Source organism: Dendropsophus ebraccatus, chromosome 10 (assembly GCF_027789765.1).
Source record: "Dendropsophus ebraccatus isolate aDenEbr1 chromosome 10, aDenEbr1.pat, whole genome shotgun sequence".
Lineage (NCBI taxonomy): Eukaryota > Metazoa > Chordata > Amphibia > Anura > Hylidae > Dendropsophus > Dendropsophus ebraccatus.
Genome location: NC_091463.1, coordinates 33,894,551 through 33,916,961, shown reverse-complemented (window position 1 = coordinate 33,916,961; position 22,411 = coordinate 33,894,551). Strand labels below are relative to the sequence as shown.

At 42.5% G+C, this 22,411-nt stretch overlaps 1 protein-coding gene across 4 annotated transcripts in view; it reads left to right on the top strand.

The window, feature by feature from the left end:
• Positions 1-22,411, top strand: part of MID2 (midline 2) — a 200,069-nt gene that overhangs the window by 132,342 nt on the left and 45,316 nt on the right. For all 4 annotated transcript variants that reach the window (XM_069986526.1, XM_069986525.1, XM_069986527.1 and 1 more), the window contains one exon: positions 2,735-2,878. In XM_069986526.1, the coding sequence (XP_069842627.1) occupies positions 2,735-2,878 (144 nt within the window). The remainder of the gene's footprint in view (positions 1-2,734; positions 2,879-22,411) is intronic.

Genomic DNA, 22,411 nt, shown 5'->3' with positions numbered 1-22,411 from the left:
CCTCTCTATGCAGAAACATGGCCGGTATGTAGGCTTACATACAAAGGAGTAGAAAGGTACAAATTACAGATTTGGATACATCACCCTTTATCCTACTTACAGATTACTTTAGTTTAGGGTTTTGAGAAGGGTGGGTTGGAGGTGACAGAGTCCCTTTAATGTAAAAAGCCCATAGCGATTTACCTGGTGGTTCATTCGCTTTAACAACATTCCTCTGCCAGCTCTATTTCTAATTGTCAGTTTTCAAAGAGTTTGGGTATGTTCACACATCCGCAATATCTCTGAAAACAAACACAATCGTTTTATGGCCCAGTTCACACACCCATAGGTGTTATTGGTCCCTTCCAGGGCCATGATCCATGCTGCAAGAAATTTTGGTCAGCCCTAGTACACACCACAGTGGCTATTAATGGCTTCACACAATGATGAACATCCATGTTGTTGTCCATAGCTGTGGGTCCGTGACAACAGACAGTCCTACTGATGTGTGAACTGAGCTTAAATCTCCACAATGGGGGGAGAAAGCAATTGGATACAATAGTAAACTTACTAGAATTAACTGCATCTCTTTTTCGCTCTCTGGCTGTGTTCACACATAGTATTTTGGACTGTTTTTTTAGCAATAAAACTGCTGATAAACATAAAAAAATGTCCCAAAAAGTGGCCATTAATGGAGAAAATGGCTGATAATTCACATTTAGGAAGGCTCCCTTTACATTAATTCAGTGGTCCGGCTCACGCTTGAACTGACAAACTATCTGGTGGATACTTCTGGATCACCAGACACAAAGAACTGAAGAACGTATCTTGCACCCTCCAATAACTGATGGGTAATGAAAAAAAGCATATGGTGCATTTTTGCCAACAGTTGTGGCATCAGTTGTCAGCAAATGACGGAGCCGGACTACCTCAAGCTTATTTTACTGTTGTATTTTGTTATTTATTTACTGTGTGTGAACATGGCCCTACAGTTAGATGTTCCATATAAGGTACATTTAATTAAAGGGGTTATCCTTGATTAGAAAAACATGTCTGCTTTCTTTTAGAAACAGCACGACTCTTGTCACTAGTTTGGATGGGGATGAGGATAAGGTTGGTGCAGTTTCTGGAAGAAAGCGGACATGTTTTTCTAAGCCTGGATAATCCCTTTAAGGGCTGTTGAAACCAGTTATGAGGGTAAATTAACACAAGATGGATTTGTTGCTAATTCTACCAGTGCTGGTAAAATCTTCAGCAGATTACAGTGCTGTGTGTGGTGTTTTTTTTTGTCATGGAATGTGCATTATGTATTTTTTCTACTGAATTCAATCCACAATAAAATGTATTTTTTCGGACTACCTGCAGCAAAATTTGCTGGTATAGTTAATCATATAACATATAAAAATCAGTATAATTGCAGTGTCCCACCGGGATCTCAGCAGGACCTGCGCTGTGGCGGTGTCGGTAAATTGCCTAATTTAGGATGTGTCTGAGATCTTTATACTGTTTTATTTTTCTTTGCACTCTTATTTATATCGTTTATACTCTTGTAACTGTTACCTGTCAGGTACAGCTAGGAGCACTATAAATAACCCATACACAAAGCTAGGAACCTTGCTAAAGGAGGGGAGGAGCTTTTTCTGGTTCTGCCTCTCTACTGAAGTTTAGTCAGGGTTTTAGTGCAGTCTCTCCGATTGAGAGGATGTGTTCATGTTTTAGGCTTCTTTGGGGAAAGAAATCCTACAGCAGCCTCCTCTGAGGAGTTGTCAGTGAATCTAAGAACCACTTGGACACCATTCTAAAGACAGCTTGGGGGCAGCATTTCTGTCTCCTGAGAATTCCGAAATAACTGTCCTAACCTAATCCTAACCTATGAGCAGGAAGAAGGTAATTAGTCTTCAGACCTGTACCCAGCCACTGGGAATTGTAGCACTGGTGGAACCAATGGATGGGTTTTCTACCTCTGAGCCCTACCATGATCTAGTTACAGCCTGCTTTGGGGAGAAAGTCAAAGGACTATCTACAAGAGCTAGAATAAAGAAGGATCAGATCATGGGATTCTAGAAAGACGCAAACACCTCCTGCCTACAGCCAAGACTTTTTTGTTAAAAAAAAAAATAAATAATGTGCCTCCAACTTGGATGTTTTTTTTCCGAACTTCAGTGATGCAAACTGTGAGTTGTTTATGTTACACCTGGTCTGGATTTTTCATTTGTATCACCCAAGGGCACCCCAAAACAATATCAGTGAGCCTCAGGTAAACTATAAACACCCATATCTTCAGTACATCCCCCTCCCTTCATCACCCTGCCAGTGTGAGGAGTTCCAGTGGCAGCCCTCTGCCCAATGTGACCATGGTGACCCAAACCGTGGCTAGCTTAAGGACTACAAGCCTTGGACTGTTTCTGTATGCATGAGAAAAATCTACAAAAAAAATCACAACAAAATTTGCAAAAAAAATCTGCAAGTTGTGGTAAAGATTTGTCCCCGTGGTCAAAATTATTTTGGAAATCTTCCAACTTGTGTAAATTTCCCATTTGTAAGGTGGTATTTTTTTTATAAATGTGCAGTCAGCATTTGAGCTGGAGGCAGGAGTACACGGGAACCATTACTCTGCTTTGATCCCTATTTAGCTGTGACTTTATTCCGATCCGTGTTACAGATCTGTATTACGAAAAATAGATGTGTCTTTGAACTCTAGATATTGCTTGCTAGTATTTATGTGGGTTATTTATGGTTTCATTTCAATCTGCAGCTCCGAATCCTCCTACTATAAGAGAAGAGCTTTGTACGGCATCTCATGACACTATAACAGTCCACTGGATGTCTGATGATGAATTCAGCGTTGGTTCATACGAGCTGCAATACACCATCTATACTGGGCAAGCCAACTTCATCAGTAAGATTGATCTTTTACCAGTCAATTTAACTCTGCGATGCTGAATTTCGAATAGATTATATTAAGGATAGAAAGAGGATTATTGGTTGCATTAAAATAACATTATACACAATAGAACTGGTTTCATAATAGAATGTATTGCATTTCATGATAAGTTATTATAGTCATAGACTCTTGCTCACCATTATTGTTAAAGTGTACCTGTCATTATAACTTTCAAAATCTAAATCAACAGTAGATATAAAGCAAGTTTGCAATATATTATTATTATTATTATTATTATTATTAGTTCTTATGCTGTAAAACAAAGTTGAACTTACCAGAAATACAGGTCCAGTCTCCTGAAGCTTTTTAGTCTTGTGCTGGTTGAAAAAAAGATACCTAAACACATGAAAGCCTGGCCAGTACAGAGAGTCACGGCTCACTGTGTCCATCAGTCACATGACTGCCTTTTCTCTGAGCGCTCAGATGGCCTGGGAAACACGTGACTTCCTGTATTTAGACTCTTTGAAGAAAAAAAAGAGTCAGAACACAGGAAGTACAGTGTTTTTACTATGATAACTAAAAGGAAAAAAATAAGAATGTAAATTTCAAACTTGCTTTATATCACGTCTGCTGTTGATTTAGCTTTTGAAAGTTATAACGATAGGTACACTTTAAATGCAAAATTAACACTAGCAATGTGCTACACCTATTAGTACAGTACATGAGCATTTGTGGATACAGGTAGATTTTGCGCATGCAGCTGCTCGGCACTTTGATTTGCCATTGTAAGTCCAGGTGCAGTACAGCAATAAGTGATTAAATTGTGTTTGCAACCCACAGACACTGACACTTTTGTATTAGCGTCATTATACCCTTATAAAATGGAAAATAACACAAGTTAGTAGTAGAAAATATCTACAGGATAGGTGATACATAGCTGATTGCAGGTCCAAACACTGAAACCAACATCAGTCATAAAAACAGAGGTTCCTTGTCCCTGAATGGAGTGGCAGCGTGTATGGTTGTCCACCACTTCATTCATTCACTTGCTGAGCTCAGTTCTTGACTATGTTCTGAAGTTTCTTAGAGAGTAAATGGAGTGGTGGAGCATGCTCACTGCTGTTCCATTCCCTTGTGGGACAATTGATCTCTGTTCTAATGATCGAAGCTGGTCCCAGCAATCATACCTCTACTGATCAGCTAGAAATCACCTAACCTATGGATAGTTGGTAACTTGAAATCTTCGGATAACCCCTTTTAAGCATTCTTGCTACCAACTCCCTCCTTAACTATGAGCAGAACAAGGATTTTATTCAGTAACTGTCAGGACTGGCAGGCGTAGACAAGACAAGAGACAGTGACCCTAGATCTGAACCCACCCACTGTCACCTGCCTACTTGCCTCGGTCGACCCTAAACGGTCGCGGACAACCACGGAGTCGGTCCCTACACTGCGTAGGTGAATACACAAAACGTAGACAGACAAACAAAACACAATAGAGGATAGTCAACTAGCAGGGTCAAAACCAAACAGACAACGCAGTACAAAATCAGAAGGAGAGCGGATAGTCAAATGTCAAGCAAGAGGTCAGAACACGGGCAGAGCAATAGCAAGGGGATTAGGACAGGGAACGCTGGGAAAGGAGTAGGGGAGCTGGGACTAGTGACAACTAATAGCCAGCGGGGAACTGAGGATCTGACTGCTTTTTATCCAGGGTAAGAGCTTAGGTCCAGCAGCTGATTGGAGCAGCCCTGATTCCAGCACCAAGCTCAGCTGAACAGACCTAGCAGTGCAGTAACCCCTGCACTGCCAGAAGTCTCACAGGCAAGGCAGGTGTGGCTGAAGTAAAACACAGTTCAGACACAATTCCTATGCAAACACAGACAAAAATTCAGCGCTTCCTCGGCCGCCTGGCACAGACCGAGGAGCGCAAAGTCACATTCCTAACAGTACCCCCCCTCTTATGAGGGGCCTCCGGACCCTCTTTCAAAGGACTCGGCTTAGAGGGATTGCGAGCATGGAACTGGCGTATGAGACGAGGAGCATGAATATCTTTGCTCGCCACCCAAGTTCGCTCTTCTGGGCCGAACCCCTTCCAATGGATGAGGTATTGGACAGAGTTCTGCACCCGACGAGAGTCCAGAATCTTTTCCACTTCAAACTCAAGATCCCCCTGAACGACCAGAGGGGCAGGGGGAGTAGATGGCAACACTGGAGTAACATACATCTTTAATAAAGATTTGTGAAACACATTATGAATGCGCATGGTTCTTGGCAGTTGTAACCTGAAAGAAACAGGGTTAATGATTTCAGTAATGGCATATGGACCAATATATTTAGGTGCTAGCTTTCCGGACGGAACCCTAAGCTTCAAGTTTTTGGTGGAAAGCCACACTTTGTCACCCACACAATACTCTGGGCCAGATATGCGTCTTTTGTTGGCTTGTCTTTTAGAAGATTCTTGGGCTTTAACCAAGCTCTCAAGAGCTCGAGCCCAGACTGTGCACAGTCTACTATAGGTCTTTTCAGCGGACGGGTTAACAGATTCAGAAGCATGCGCAGATGAATACCTTGGATGAAAACCATAATTACAGAAAAACGGTGACATTTTGATAGATTGATTTTCCCTATTATTGAGGGCAAATTCTGCCAAGGACAAATACTCCTTCCATTTGTCCTGGGCACCAGAAACAAAGCATCTGAGAAATTGTTCCAATGACTGGTTCACTCTTTCAGTTTGCCCATTGCTCTGAGGGTGAAAGGCAGATGAAAATGATAATAAAGTGCCCAATCGACCACAGAACTCCCTCCAGAACTTAGACACAAACTGCACCCCTCTATCAGATACAATGTTCTCTGGCACCCCATGTAGCCGTAGAATATGATTGATAAACAAAGATGCTAAAGTACGTGAATTAGGAAGTTTCTTAAGGGGAATGAGATGGCACATTTTGGAGAATCTATCAACAACAACCCAGATGACAGTCTTTCCTTTTGATGGCGGCAAGTCAGTGATGAAGTCCATTGAAAGGTGAGTCCAAGGTCTCTCAGGTAAAGGTAGAGGATGTAAAAGACCTTCGGGTAATCTGCGAGGGACCTTGGACCTGGCACAGACCTCACAGGCCTCAACAAACAGTTTAACATCTCTGGCCCAAGTAGGCCACCAATAACAACGTGAGAGCAAATACTTTGTGCCAGCAATGCCCGGGTGACCTGCTAATACAGAACAATGGGTCTCTTCAAGAACCCTGAGTCTAAGATTAGGAGGTACAAAGAGTTTCCCATCTGGAGTATTCCTGGGTGCTAGGGACTGTGAGTTTACCACCTGAGCTGCAAGTTCAGGTTGGAGAGTGGCAATGACCACTCCTGGTGTTAAAATAGTCTCAGGTTCTTCCCTGGGGGCACTGCTGACATCAAAGCTGCGAGACAGGGCATCAGCTCGGACATTTTTAGAACCAGGACGAAACGTAATCTCAAAATTAAACCGGGTAAAGAATAATGCCCACCTGGCTTGCCGGGGGGTAAGGCGTTTAGCCTTGTCCAGGTATAATAGGTTCTTATGGTCCGTTAAAACCTTAATCTTATGCTTAGCCCCTTCAAGAAAATGTCTCCATTCATCAAAGGCCCACTTAATGGCCAGTAGTTCTCTGTTGCCGATATCATAATTACACTCTGTTTTAGAGAATTTTCTTGAAAAGTAGGCTACAGGGCTTAAGTTAGTCAGTGTCACAGGACCCTGTGAGAGAACTGCTCCAACCCCTACCTCCGAAGCATCCACCTCAATGATAAATGGTTGCTCAGGATCAGGCTGAATAAGGATTGGAGCTTCAGAGAAACACCTCTTCAACTGTCCAAATGCCTGTACGGCGTCGGGGCTCCAGTTCACCAGATCTGCCCCTTTTCTGGTCAAATCAGTTAATGGTTTAGCAATGACAGAGAACCCCTTAATAAATTTTCTATAGTAATTGGCAAACCCCAAAAACCGTTGCAGGGCCTTGAGGTTAGTTGGGCGTTCCCATTTCTCAATAGCGGTCACTTTAAGGGGGTCCATACAAAAAGAGTTAGGGGTGATAATATAACCAAGAAAAGAGACTTTCTGGATCCCGAACTGGCACTTGGACAATTTAGCGTAGAGGTGATTCTGTCGGAGTAACTCCAATACCTTACGGACATGACAAACATGAGAGGACCAATCTGGTGAAAAAATTAAGATGTCGTCCAGGTATACTACCAGAAACTGACCAAGATATTTACGAAAGACATCATTTACAAAGTGCTGAAAAACTGCCGGCGCGTTACTTAACCCAAAGGGCATGACTAGGTATTCAAAATGCCCTTCAGGGGTATTGAAGGCAGTTTTCCATTCATCCCCTTCTCTTATTCGAATCAGATTGTAGGCCCCACGAAGATCAATCTTGGAGAACCACTGAGCACCCACAATCTGATTAAACAGATCCGGAATAAGAGGAAGGGGGTGCTGATTCTTAATGGTGATCTTATTAAGTTCACGGTAATCTATGCAGGGTCTAAGTCCACCATCTTTCTTCCCCACAAAAAAGAAACCAGCACCTAATGGAGAGCAAGAGGGACGAATATGACCTTTGCGAAGACTATCCTGGATGTAATCTCGCATGGCCTCCCTCTCGGGTCTGCACAAATTAAAAATTCTCCCCTTAGGATATTTGGACCCTGGAATCAAATCAATAGCACAATCGTACGGACGGTGCGGTGGCAGAACTTCCACAGATTTTTCATCAAACACATCAGCAAAGTCAGCTACAAACTCAGGAATCTCTCCCTCCATAGTAGAGCAGTCTGTGACATTTAATGCAATACAGTGAGAAGAACACTTAGAACCCCATTTAATCAACTCCTTAGTGGACCAATCAAATACAGGATTATGTTGTTCCAACCAGGGCAAACCCAAAATTATGTCAGAAGACAAGTTATCCATGACCAGAAAATCAAGAATCTCCTTGTGTACTGACCCAACCTGCACCTCCATAGAAGGAGTAATGTACCTGACTTTACCCTGGGCCAGGGGTGTAAAATCAGCACCAGTAATAGTCAACGGACATCTAAGCTGAAGCGGGCATATTCCCAGAGCTGACCAGAATGCAGAATTAATGAAGTTGGCCGAGGCCCCCGAATCCACATGAGCGTAACCAGAAACAGATTTGTCTCCCAAAAACAAAGAAATAGGCAACATTAATTTGTTTTTCTTTTCAAGAGGTACCTGGGCACCTGAGTGACCCCCTCGATCGTCACTCAGGCGCTGGAGTTTTTCCGGAGGTGGTTCTGGTCTGGAGGTACATTCCCTCACCCGGTGTCCGGCCTTTCCACAGTACAAGCAGAGATTATGTTGTAGGCGGTAAGCCCGTCTAATCTTGGCATCCGCAACCCCGAGTTGCATGGGTTCATCTTGCAATCGGGGAACAGAAGGACTTAATTTAGGAGTAGAAACAGCAGAGGACAGGGTTTTAGAAGATTCAGGGGTGTCTTTCTCTCTGCGTCTGTCTCTGAGTCGTCTGTCCACCCGTATGGCTAATGTCATGGTCCCCTCTAAAGTATCAGGGGTAGGGTACACTACCAATAGATCTTTAAGCTGATCCGACAACCCCATCCGGAACTGGCAACGCAGAGCTGGATCGTTCCAGCCGGATGGTACACACCACTGCCGGAACTCAGCACAATATTCTTCTACAGGTCTCTTACCCTGTCTCAGAGAAGTAAGCTGATGCTCTGCTACTGCCGCCTGGTCTGGGTCATCATATAATAGCCCTAGGGCAGCAAAAAATTGATTCACGGAGGTCAACTCCATGGATCCAGGGGACAATGAAAAAGCCCACTCCTGAGGAGGACCCTGCAAGAGGGACATAATAATGCCCACCCTTTGGTCCTCACCCCCAGAGGAGCAGGGGCGCAAACGAAAAAACAACATGCATCCCTCTCTAAATGTTCGGAAACTCCTCCTGTCTCCCTTAAACTTTTCAGGGAGCTGCACAGGAGGTTCCAGAGGTAGAGGGGTGGTCATGGTCACCTGTCGTGGTGCAGTCTCTTGCTCCTGGACGCGCTCAGCAAGGTTCTGAACCAGCGTGTTCAGACCTTGCATCTGGTTAACCAGAGCCTCCATGGCGTCCATGATGCAAGGTGACTGCAAAAAAAAAAAAAAAATTTTTTTTTTTTTTTTTTTTTTTTTTTTTTATAGGGCTGGCTATTCTGTCAGGACTGGCAGGCGTAGACAAGACAAGAGACAGTGACCCTAGATCTGAACCCACCCACTGTCACCTGCCTACTTGCCTCGGTCGACCCTAAACGGTCGCGGACAACCACGGAGTCGGTCCCTACACTGCGTAGGTGAATACACAAAACGTAGACAGACAAACAAAACACAATAGAGGATAGTCAACTAGCAGGGTCAAAACCAAACAGACAACGCAGTACAAAATCAGAAGGAGAGCGGATAGTCAAATGTCAAGCAAGAGGTCAGAACACGGGCAGAGCAATAGCAAGGGGATTAGGACAGGGAACGCTGGGAAAGGAGTAGGGGAGCTGGGACTAGTGACAACTAATAGCCAGCGGGGAACTGAGGATCTGACTGCTTTTTATCCAGGGTAAGAGCTTAGGTCCAGCAGCTGATTGGAGCAGCCCTGATTCCAGCACCAAGCTCAGCTGAACAGACCTAGCAGTGCAGTAACCCCTGCACTGCCAGAAGTCTCACAGGCAAGGCAGGTGTGGCTGAAGTAAAACACAGTTCAGACACAATTCCTATGCAAACACAGACAAAAATTCAGCGCTTCCTCGGCCGCCTGGCACAGACCGAGGAGCGCAAAGTCACATTCCTAACAGTAACATAACAAAAATACATCATCTATATAATGATACCGTTTATCAGTATTTATAAGCATTATACAATTTTCCAGATATAAACAGCAGTTTTAACAAATTAGGGGAAAGAAGTCATGAGTTCTTTAGGGTGAACTTCAGGGAATCCTATGGCTTGGGGGTTTTCTTTTCTTAAAAAAAAAAAAAAAACACACATATCTCCGATTGTGAAGGCTACACTATCTAAAAGAGGAGACAGAGCATGTACAAGATTAATGCAGTTTCATGCAATGATAATTAAAATGTAGAAGATGTGTTACATTAAGTTGCGTTGAAGCCCCAAGCTATTACTCTAGATGCATTTTAGTGTGCTATTTCTTGTTTAGCAAATTTGTACTTTAAAGTTGCGAGAGAGCTTTTATATGCGACCAGGCTTCATGTGCCCTCCTTTAGATGGCGCAGAACAGGCAAAAAGCCTTCCTGAGTAGTTACAAATAGCTAAAGTGGTGTGAAGTGTTACTAATGTGCTATGTTGTAATATGCAGTCATCTAAGACCTTGTTACTATTTCATAGTTTCTACAACTGTGAAATCCAAAGTAATTGAAGCCTTTTGAGAACATGCATTTTCATGTCACTTTAATAAAGCGACGTAAAAGCAATATCAGCAAAGGACAAAGGAAAAACAAAACAAAAAGAAATAATGCACGCCCAGTATTTTTGGCTATACAAACTTTTTATTTTTATATCTAAAACTTCCATTAGTCCATCATGCACAGGTGCTAGATAATAGCATATTCTGATTTATCCGACTTAAAGGAATTGCACTTTCTTTCTTCCTGGTATGTGTCACCACATTAAGACATGTTTCAGTAAAAAGACTTGAGTAAGAAAAAAAGAAAACTTGAATAAAGTCAATAGCCCCATGAGGTTATGTGGAAACATTTGGCAAACAACTGCAATAAAACAATAGCTAATTATACAAGTTTAATAAAATGGAGCATCCGCTGGTAAATTGGCAAGCTAACAAAGCTAATAAAAGCAATGAATAAGTGGAGATCTGAGCATCTACGGCATGGGAAAAATCCATTCATACTAACGCATGCTATACTAAATAAGCACAATACATTCTTTTTGTAACCTGTGAATTTAGAAGATAATGCTGTTATTGTAATTTAATGGCCTGGAACTCGTTCCCCAGGGACAAGAAGAATACAGAAGGTAATAGGAAATCTGATGATGAGAAATACATGACTAGTAATAGTGTAAGCTCAATATCATCAATATCGGAGATGGAAGAATACAAAAACAATGGCCCATGGTATATCCATAATTCTACTAAATTACGGAGAGATTGCAGGACTGCATTCATATGTCGTATTATTGTACAGTCCTTTTAGCCTTCTTACCCTTTAGTTTACTACCTTACAATATTATGGCACTATTGAAAATCCAGTGATTGGTTTATTAAAGGGGTCAACCCATGAATTGTTTCGGTACCAAAGGTTGTTAATAGCTGTTTTAAAGAAATCTGCAGAAACTTTTTTTGGGGACTTAAATATGCCCCTGTGGTGCTGCCTGTAGACTCTGAACAGAATTAGTTTTCTTCCAACTCTGGAAGCTGTCAATATAGTCCCTTCTTACTTTCCCTCCCTTACACTATCATATTACTGTATAGTCTATTATCCTTTTCTGACAAGTAAGTATTGGCTGCTCTGGAGAAAACAGAGAATCAATATGCAGAGAACTGAGCAGGTGTTTCCACCAGGTAATGAAATGGACGTGCGCATTGTTATAACTTTGAACACCAGGTGGTGCCAAACTATGAAAGGAAATGTCAAAACTCTTTACTAGACTTTTTCTTGGAAGCATGTACCAGTGCAGCCAGTGCCAACTGCATTGAGATGAAAAGTATGTACAGAAGAAGAGGAGCGCCTGGCATGGCAGATACAGTCCATAAAGCTAAACACAGTACTGTCACTTTGACACTAATTTTGTGCACTAACATGCTCTACTTATCCTCCACTTGTTATTTCATTACTTGATGCAAAAAAAAATTTAGAAGCTCATATGATGGATAGCAATTCCATAGTTAGGTAGTTAGGTATTTCCTTGTGTACATTCAAAGGGCTAGATAATTATTTGGAACTGGTTAAATAATTGTTTTATACGTTTTATGCAAAAAAAAGGGTCCATGGAGCCTCAGTTAAGAGTCTTAAAACACAGGAATAGCCAGATATTCCTCCAGAGAAAAAAAGCCTGTTGCCAAGGGGTACCTCCCAGTGGGGAGATCACCACACCACCCTGATACGTAGACCCTTAAGTTCCACTCGGTTGCGAGTATTGGAACATAAATAGGGAAATACCAGGGTGGCCCCTTTTGCGTCAATGTCTAACTCTGTGGCGAGTATTGCGACATGACAAGGGTACCAAGGCAGGCATCCATCCACATCTAAAGGCATGTTATTTAATTTTTGGTAGAGGTAGACAGGTGTAATATGTAGGTTAACACAAGCTTGGTATTAGATTGAAGACTGTATTTGCTTTTATTACTTGATCACTGTATGGTAGCTTGGTATGGCACTACATAGGGAGCATTTACATGTTACATGCATGGTCCGTTTCTCAAAAGATGTGCTTCTCACTACTGTACAGACATACTGTGTCAGTACAGTAGTGAGAACATTTAAAGCGACTCTGTACCCACAATCTGACCCCCCAAACACCTTGTACCTTTGGATAGCTGCTTTAATCCAAGATCTGTCCTGGGGTCCGTTTGGCAGGTGATGCAGTTATTGTCATAAAAAATTACTTTTAAAATCGCAGCTCTGTGCCCTACGGGCGTATCTGTGCCCTAACTTTGCACCACCCCTCCGACCCTCCTCCCTGCCCTCCTCATCATTAGGAATACTCCAGGCAGATTGCTTCCTATTCATCACCTGTGTTACCACAGCACATGGGCTGGATCATTAAGACACCTGTGCAATGTTCAAACAGAAGTAAATGTTCCAGTGGCATTCCTAATGATGAAGAGGGTGGGGAGGAGGGACAGAGGGGGTGGTGCAAAGTTAGAGCACAGATACGCCCATCGGGCACGGGGCTGCAATTTTAAAATTAAATTTTTTATGACAATAACTGCATCACCTGCCGAACGGACCGCAGGACAGATCTTGGATTAAAAGCAGCTATCCAAAGGTACAAGTGTTTTGGGGGGGTCAGATTGTGGGTACAGAGTCCCTTTAATCAGCTTCAAAGCTCCTTGTATTATAATGAATGATGATGTCAGGAACTCCAAACTCTGTTCCATACGGACCATGCACAAAATGTGTGAATGCCCCCCTATTATAACATTGTGGCAGTAAAGATGAGTATTTTTAACTGAAGTACTACACCAGATGCTGGATTTTGCTTTGCTTTGGCAAGTTTGTATTGGATAAAAAAATTAAAGTAGGAAATAAACAATTCTAAAAAAATTCTAATGATACAAACATATTCAGTATATTCAATATACAGACTGGCTTCGTACAATATATACTGGTAATAATGCAGAAATGATGAAGTGTAAACTTAAGGCTGGCTAAATATAAAATATACCTGCAATAATGCAAAAATTATGTGCAGTCCACTATCCTCGATCTTCATCTCCATCAGTGGCATCCAATACAATATTCAGCAGAAGAAATATGAAACTTAAAATAGAAAATAATAAAGAAAAAAAAAAACTAAATCAAATAACCATTTAAAGTTTCCCATAGACACCCACCACCACTGAAAGCATCAGGCAGAATGAAGTGTCAAACCATCTGGACAGATCTTATTAACTCTCATAATTCACCGAACCACATATGTTAACCATTCTCCTCCACGTTTGTCATAGTATACTTTATCGATTCCCCTGACCTTTAGGAGGTCAGCATTACGGTCATAGAAAGCTTTAGAATGTCTAGGTAAGGGCTTCAACGGCCCATCAACTAAACGCTCTTAAAATGTCCTTCATGTTCACAAACTCGTATGCTCAATGGATGTCAATCCAATATAGACTAGCTTACATGGCCAACTCTATAGTATAGAACGTCTTCAGTGGTGCGCATAATGTTTTGTGTAATCCTGAATTTCTATGAACCATCACTGGAAACGAAATCAAAATAACTCAGTATTAGAACAGGTGACCCCATGTTGGGCTCTTCAACCCACAAATGTATTGTACAGTAGTCCCCTGATGGAAACTATGGAGAAGGATGCTTTTTAAGTGCACAAAATTTCATAAGAGAGTACTTCAGGGAATATTTTTTTTTCTGAAGTAAAGGTATATAGCTTTGTAATATAACTTAATTAAAGATATATATATATATATATATATATATATATATATATATACTGTGTATATTATTATTATTATTATTATTATTAATAATATTTTTAAAGCAGTTAATATTGAGTGGGGGCAGGAAGGGGCGACACAGCCAATCTGCTGCCACTAATGGCTGTGTTGGGAACTACAGGGCTGCTCAAGCCCTGCTCCTGGCACAGTTACATATTGCTAGTGCAAGTAGCATTAGCAATACAGAATTTCCCCCTAATGTCTTTTCTAATGCATATTAGCATTAAAATAGACATTAAACAGTGTAGGGAGCAGGCATAACTATCAATCACTGCTCCCTCTGCTATAGGCTGCAGTGCTAGTGAGACAAACCGCTTCCCCAACTGTAATCTCTATTGGAATGCTTATATGCATTAGAATAGACATTAGGGGAAGTTCAGTATCTCTAGTGCTGAAAGCAGCACTAGCGATGTATAACTGTGTCAGGACCAGGGCTTAAGCAGCCCTACAGTTCCTGATACAGACAATGGTAGCAGCAGAGGGGCAATGTAAATATGTGAAAAAAAAATAATTAAACATGTTCTTTAATAAAGATATATTACAAATAAAGTGATATAATTTACAAATGAAATGCAAGCAATACCCCATAAGATACATGTAATGTACAACATCTTTAAATGGGCATTACTAATACATTAGGTAAAATCCGCAAAGGGGGGGGGGTGTCGGGTAATATACAACAGCTTTACAATTTATATAATTTATTTTTTTGCCAGTTTTCTATATAGAAAATAATGCTTTAAATTTGCCCACTAGGTGTCTCAGTAACTGGAAAACTGCAGTCCAGGCCAGTCCAACTCTAAGGCCATTCGGTCTCTAGTAACAGCAATAGAAAGACAAAACACAGGAAGTCAGTTGTCCCTTTGCTCTGCACAGACTGGCCCAGTGAGGATGAATGCTTATTGGCCAACAGCCATGCATGCACCTGTTCACTCTCCTGTTCACTCTCCTGTACATGCCTCTGTACACTGCTGCAGCCGAGTAAACTTATGGATCTTCTGGCTTAAGGCAAATGTCATTACTAAAAAAAAGTCCATGGGTTCAGAGTGAAATGTAGAAGCATAAGCAGCACAGTAGGGCTCTTAACAGGCCACAGGAAGTGCAATATTAAAATCTTAAAATCAAACCAACAGCATAGATAAGGCAAGCATTAAAGGGGTTATCCAGCGCTACAAAAACATGGCCATGGCCAGAGACAGCCCCACTCTTGTCTCCAGCTTGGGCGCGGATTTGCTGCTCAGTGTTGTTATCACTAAAAGAAAGTGGCCATGTTTTTTTTAGCACTGGATAACCCCTTTAATTATATACTTACTGGGTTACTTTTTTTTATATATGATGACAGGTACACTTTAATGGCAAAAACTGAAGGACTGCATCTGCCAGGCCAGACCTGCTGTATACAGTATTTTATGATATATCATTTTGCATACACATGAGGCATAAGCTTCAGTAAGTATCCTTCAGATTAAGCATCCTTTAGCTTCTCGTAATTCCTCTAAATTTACATAAACTGTACAAATATTTTAAGAATTTTGCCATTTTTATGGCATCCGTGTTCCTTATTAATACTGACTAAACAAGGTTCTCTCAGACTAGTATCTAAGAAGAAGCATCTCGTAAACTGATGGTTTCGCTTCCTATTACTGCACGTTACTGAAAGGGTATAATTGGTTTTCTGTTCAGCAGGGGTCCACATACTGCAATGTTCCCCAACCTGCGGCTCTCCAGCTGCTGTGGATTTACAACTGCCAACATGCCCGGACTGTCTATGTCTACCTGAGTAAGCTGGAAGCAGTATTGTGCAGTAGCTGGCAACCCACACCATTATCATATATTAACCCAGGAACAGAGGGATCATTGCAATCGTTTTTCTACATAGTGCTACATGTATCCTCTATCATCCAGGTTTGAGTAATGGTGAAGGAAGGTCATTTTTAAGTAAAATTAAAATATAATCTCTTTCTTTTTAATTACAGGGCGTTTTAATTCAATGTGAGTCTCATTTTGGAATAGAAAGCTTGCTTAATGGAATTTGATTTATTTTGACCTGCAGTCGTCTGCGAGTAATTGTTTTAAAATAGTTCTGTCCAATTTAATTATCCACGTAGCAGTGTGTAAATCTGGCTGTCGGGAAGTGGATTGAAATAATCATCTACAAATCTCCTGTGATGCAGCCACAAATCCTGGGGATGTTAACCAACCATTTCAGGCGCACAAATGAAAGTATATATCGTACATGATGTGCCCTTTTCCTATGACAGATGCTGCTGTTTCACTCTGCAAAGCTAAAGGTTCATGGGCCCCAGTGTAACGGCTTGCTCCCCCCTCCATCTAATGTCTTACAAATATGCTGGCTCCAATATACACTCACCGGCCACTTTATTAGGTACACCATGCTAGTAACGGGTTGGACCCCCTTTTGCCTTCAGAACTGCCTCAATTCTTCGTGGCATAGATTCAACAAGGTGCTGGAAGCATTCCTCAGAGATTTTGGTTCATATTGACATGATGGCATCACACAGTTGCCGCAGATTTGTCGGCTGCACATCCATGATGCGAATCTCCCGTTCCACCACATCCCAAAGATGCTCTATTGGATTGAGATCTGGTGACTGTGGAGGCCATTGGAGTACAGTGAACTCATTGTCATGTTCAAGAAACCGGTCTGAGATGATTCTAGCTTTATGACATGGCGCATTATCCTGCTGAAAGTAGCCATCAGATGTTGGGTACATTGTGGTCATGAAGGGATGGACATGGTCAGCAACAATACTCAGGTAGGCTGTGGCGTTGCAACGATGCTCAATTGGTACCAAGGGGCCCAAAGAGTGCCAAGAAAATATTCCCCACACCATGACACCACCACCACCAGCCTGAACCGTTGATACAAGGCAGGATGGATCCATGTTTTCATGTTGTTGACGCCAAATTTTGACCCTACCATCCGAATGTCGCAGGAGATATCGAGACTCATCAGACCAGGCAACGTTTTTCCAATCTTCTACTGTCCAATTTCGATGAGCTTGTGCAAATTGTAGCCTCAGTTTCCTGTTCTTAGCTGAAAGGAGTGGCACCCGGTGTGGTCTTCTGCTGCTGTAGCCCCTCTGCCTCAAAGTTGGACGTACTGTGCGTTCAGAGATGCTCTTCTGCCTACCTTGGTTGTAACGGTTGGCTATTTGAGTCACTGTTGCCTTTCTATCAGCTCGAACCAGTCTGCCCATTCTCCTCTGACCTCTGGCATCAACAAGGCATTTCCGCCCACAGAACTGCCGCTCACTGGATGTTTTTTCTTTTTCGGACCATTCTCTTTAAACCCTAGAGATGGTTGTGCGTGAAAATCCCAGTAGATCAGCAGTTTCTGAAATACTCAGACCAGCCCTTCTGGCACCAACAACCATGCCACGTTCAAAGGCACTCAAATCACCTTTCTTCCCCATACTGATGCTCGGTTTAAACTGCAGGAGATTGTCTTGACCATGTCTACATGCCTAAATGCACTGAGTTGCCACCATGTGATTGGCTGATTAGAAATTAAGTGGTAACGTGCAGTTGGACAGGTGTACCTAATAAAGTGGCCGGTGAGTGTATATTTACCACCGCAGTTCACTCTTTTAAGTGCAGGAATACGTGACTGAGTTAGTTGGTACCTAGCTGCCTACTTAAGGATCAGGCAGAATAAGTGGAGAGCTAAGTGCGGGGCCCTGTAGACTTATGTACCTGTCTGGCCCTGTGCAGATTAATGTACCTGTGCAGAAATCTGCAGACTTATGTACCTCAGCGGGTCCCTCTTAAAATATATACCTATGTGGGCCTCTGCAGACTTATGTACCTGTGTGGGGCCCTGCTGAATAATATACCTGTGCGGTGCCCTGGAGACTTGCAGTATGTACTTGTGCAGGGGGCCTGATGAGTAAAATAACTGTGCGGGGCCCTGCAGAATTATGTATAGTACCTGTGCGGGCACTGCAGAATTATGTACAGTACCTGTGCAGGTCCTGCAGAATTATAGTACCTGTGTGGGGCCCTGCAGAATTATGTACCTGTGCGGGCCCTGCAGAATTATGTACCTGTGTGGGGGGCCTGCAGAATTATGTACCTGTGCGGGCCCTGCAGAATTATGTACCTGTGTGGGGCCCTGCAGAACTATATACCTGTGTGGGGCCCTGCAGAATTATGTACAGTACCTGTGTGGGGCCCTGCAGAACTATATACCTGTTTGGGGCCCTGCAGAATTATGTACCTGTGTGGGGCCCTGCAGAATTATGTACCTGTGTGGGGCCCCTACAGAATTATGTACCTGTGTGGGGCCCTGCAGACTTATGTACCTGTGTGGGGACCTGTAGAACTATTTATCTGTCTGGGGCCCAGCAGAACTATATACTTGCATGGCGCCCTGCAGAACTATATACCTGTGCGGGGACCTGCAGAACTATATACCTTTGTGGGGTCCTGCAGACCTATGTGTGGACCTGCAGAACTATATACCTCTGCGAGGACCTGCAGAACTATATACCTGTGTGGGGACCTGCAGAACTATATACCTTTGTGGGGCCCTGCAGACCTATGTGTGGACCTGCAGAACTATATACCTCTGCGAGGACCTGCAGAACTATACTCCTGTGTGGGGCCCTGCAGAATTATGTACCTGTGTGGGGCCCTGCAGAATTATGTACCTGTGTGGGGCCCCTACAGAATTATGTACCTGTGTGGGGCCCTGCAGATTTATGTACCTGTGTGGGGACCTGTAGAACTATTTATCTGTCTGGGGCCCAGCAGAACTATATACTTGCATGGCGCCCTGCAGAACTATATACCTGTGCGGGGACCTGCAGAACTATATACCTTTGTGGGGTCCTGCAGACCTATGTGTGGACCTGCAGAACTATATACCTCTGCGAGGACCTGCAGAACTATATACCTGTGTGGGGACCTGCAGAACTATATACCTTTGTGGGGCCCTGCAGACCTATGTGTGGACCTGCAGAACTATATACCTCTGCGAGGACCTGCAGAACTATACTCCTGTGTGGGGACCTGCAGAACTATGTACCTGTGCGGGGCTCCTGTGCGGGGACCTGCAGAACTATGTACCTGTGCGGGGACCTGCAGAACTATGTACCTGTGTGTGGACCTGCAGAACTATACACCTGTGTGAGGACCTGCAGAACTATATACCTGTGTGAGGACCTGCAGAACTATATACCTGTGTGTGGACCTGCAGAACTATACACCTGTGTGAAGACCTGCAGAACTATATACCTGTGTGTGGACCTGCAGAACTATATACCTGTGTGAGGACCTGCAGAACTATATCCAATTCTACCACAGAGGTACTGTAATAGAAGCCTCAGCAGCAGGTCAGTTCATGAAATTTCTTCCATTCTAGATCTTCCACCATAAGTAAGTAGTAATATTAAAAAGGTAATATTAAAAAATAGAAGCATTTAGGAACCACAGCAATCGGCCACAAAGTGAAGACCATGTAAAGTTATAAAGTGGGGTTACCAAGTGCTGAGGTGCATAGTGCAGACAAGTTACCACCTCAATACTTGCAGAGTTTTCTGACATTAAAAACTGCAGAAAATCTGTTGGGAGCTTCATAACATGGGTTTTCATGACCCAGTACAATTCAAGTCTCGAATGGAGTAATGTAAAGCTGCCGACACTGGACTCTAAGACAAAGGAATCGTGTTTTGTGGAGTTACGGACCACACTTCTCTATCTGTCAGTCTGAATGTCAGGAGAACACTGCCTGCTTGTGTACCATGTGTACAGTTTGGGGACACTTAAGGCCCTATTCCACCAACAGATCTGACGACAGATTATCTGCCAAAGATTTGAAGCCAAACCCAGGAACAGACTATAAACACAGAACAGGTCATAAAGGAAAGACTGGATTTCTCCTCTTTTCAGATCCTCTCCTGGGTTTGGCTTCAAATCCTTGGCAGATAATCTGTCGTCAGATCTGTTGGTGGAATAGGGCCTTTAGTTCCAGCTAAGAGATTTGTTAATACTTCAGTATATACCAAGACATCTAGACAATAGATGCTTCCAACTGGGAATTGTTTGGATTCGGCTTTTTCTGTTTCAGCATTACTGTGCCCCAAGGTCCATAACGGCATGGAATGGGGGTTTGATGTAAAAAAAACTTGACTGTATCGCACAGATCCCTGACCTCAATCCCTTTCAAAACACCTTTGGGATGAACTAGGATGGAGATCAGATGCTGGTGGCTCTAGTAGAGTGAGCGGTGATAGTAATCATTGCAAACAGCGCTACTGCGCCTTTAGTGTACTGTATAGTCTAATGTATAGGAAGGTACAGTATATGGCTGTGTGGAGGTTACTGCCTCTGAATCAGAAGCGCTGTAGGCAACTAAGGAGTGAAGACCGCAATTTCTGAGGCAAATATTAGTGGCAGTAAAGAGACCCATGTTGGTCCTTACTGCTGCCACTCAATATATATAATAGGATATACATTCAAAATTATTTTTATTTTAATAAAGGTTTGCATCAAAGTAATATAACTTTATTGGCGCTATACAAATAAAATTATTATTATTATTTTTATTATTATTATTATTATTATTATTATTATTTATTAAATCAGTTTTCCGCATAGTTCTCCAATTATTTTAATCTAGTTTCCCTTTTTAGCCATAGCTCATTTTTAAGTGCGGTTGTCTACTTATGTCAATATGTTTAAAGTTCACAGAATCTTGTCTAATTTGTGAATGGCCCAGCTGGGAAATGTATATTGTGAACAAGATACAGGAGCGTGGATGGGAAGGGGCTATAAAACGCCATCTGGGGTACACTATAACAACAAAATTCTGGATGTTTTGATTTTTTTTTCTATCTAGACATCTGCCGCTGCCTGTCAGGTCATTTATAAGGTGTACGAATAACAGATCGTAGAATCACTAAAGCACAGATACTGTGTATTTCAGACTATGTGTGAGAAGGTAGGGGTGAAAAGAGGAGTAAGGGGCCCTCACTTTATAAGTTGTATGTCTGTGTGAAGAAATATATACAGTGTCGGACTGGAGTGCCTTGGGCCCACCAGGGGAAATCATTCTTGGGGCCCACCCTTCAGCCACCATACTTATCTATGGTAACATTAATAAGGGTCCAGTTACACGGCGTGATTTGGGGCAGTATGGGGCTGCAAACGATTGCTAATCAGCAGGGCAGGAATACACAGAGATGTGCAGCCGACAGCAATGATTTTTACAGCCGCACAAAAGATCAAATCAGCCGACTATCGGGCATTTGCTTGTCAGCTGATCTCTGACACTTTTACATGGGGCTTCCTAGGAGCGCTTGTTACCGATAATTGGCTGGTGTAATTGGGCTATAAGACAATTTCCTTTGTATGATAACACTGTATACTTAGATACAAAAGTCATACAGCTACCAATGACACCAGTATATAAAGAGCAAATATCCCCACACATATTACCGCCATACTGTTACTGACCAGATCCTGTATACTGAGACTGATTTTACCAATAATACCATTATATAGGCGGGAAATATTATCACCATACATATTACCGCCACAATTACCGCCATACTGTTACTGACCAGATCCTGTATACTGAGAGTGATATTACCAATAATACCAGTATACAAGGGGAAAATATTACCGCCACACCACAACCAATACCATCACTATATTGTTACTGACCAAATCTAGTACACTAAGACCAATAAAACACAGTACCGGATTACAAGCAACAAATACCACCACATGCTGACAAATACCACCACATACTGACTAATACCATCACATACTGACTAACGCCACCACTGCTACTGACTAATACCACCACATACTGACTAACACCACCGCTGCTACTGAATAAGATTCACTGTACACAGATCACCATCACCTCATCCAGTCATATAGAGGTAGACACAACTCTACACAGGTTCTATACACCATATACATTACAGTGCAAATATATCAGGTGACTCACAGGGGACGTCTTTTCTGATCGGAGTTCTTCCCTTTTCATCTTCTTCTCCATCTGTCCTGGGCCATAATGAGAACTTCTATGAGCCACGAATCCACAGAATCTGCCAGACAAACATATTAGGCTCCTCACTATGTCACCATCCTCATCTCTCTACAAACTGCACATCTGTATTGGCCCCTGTACGCCCTCAATCTATATATATATATATATATATATATATATATATATTCCTTACAGTATATGGTCCCCCCTCTGTTGTCTCCCTTATAAATGGCACCCCATATTGTCCATCCCCATATAGGTACCCCCCTTATGCTGTCCATCCCCATAAATATAGCCCCCTCAAGTTGTCCTTCTTCAATA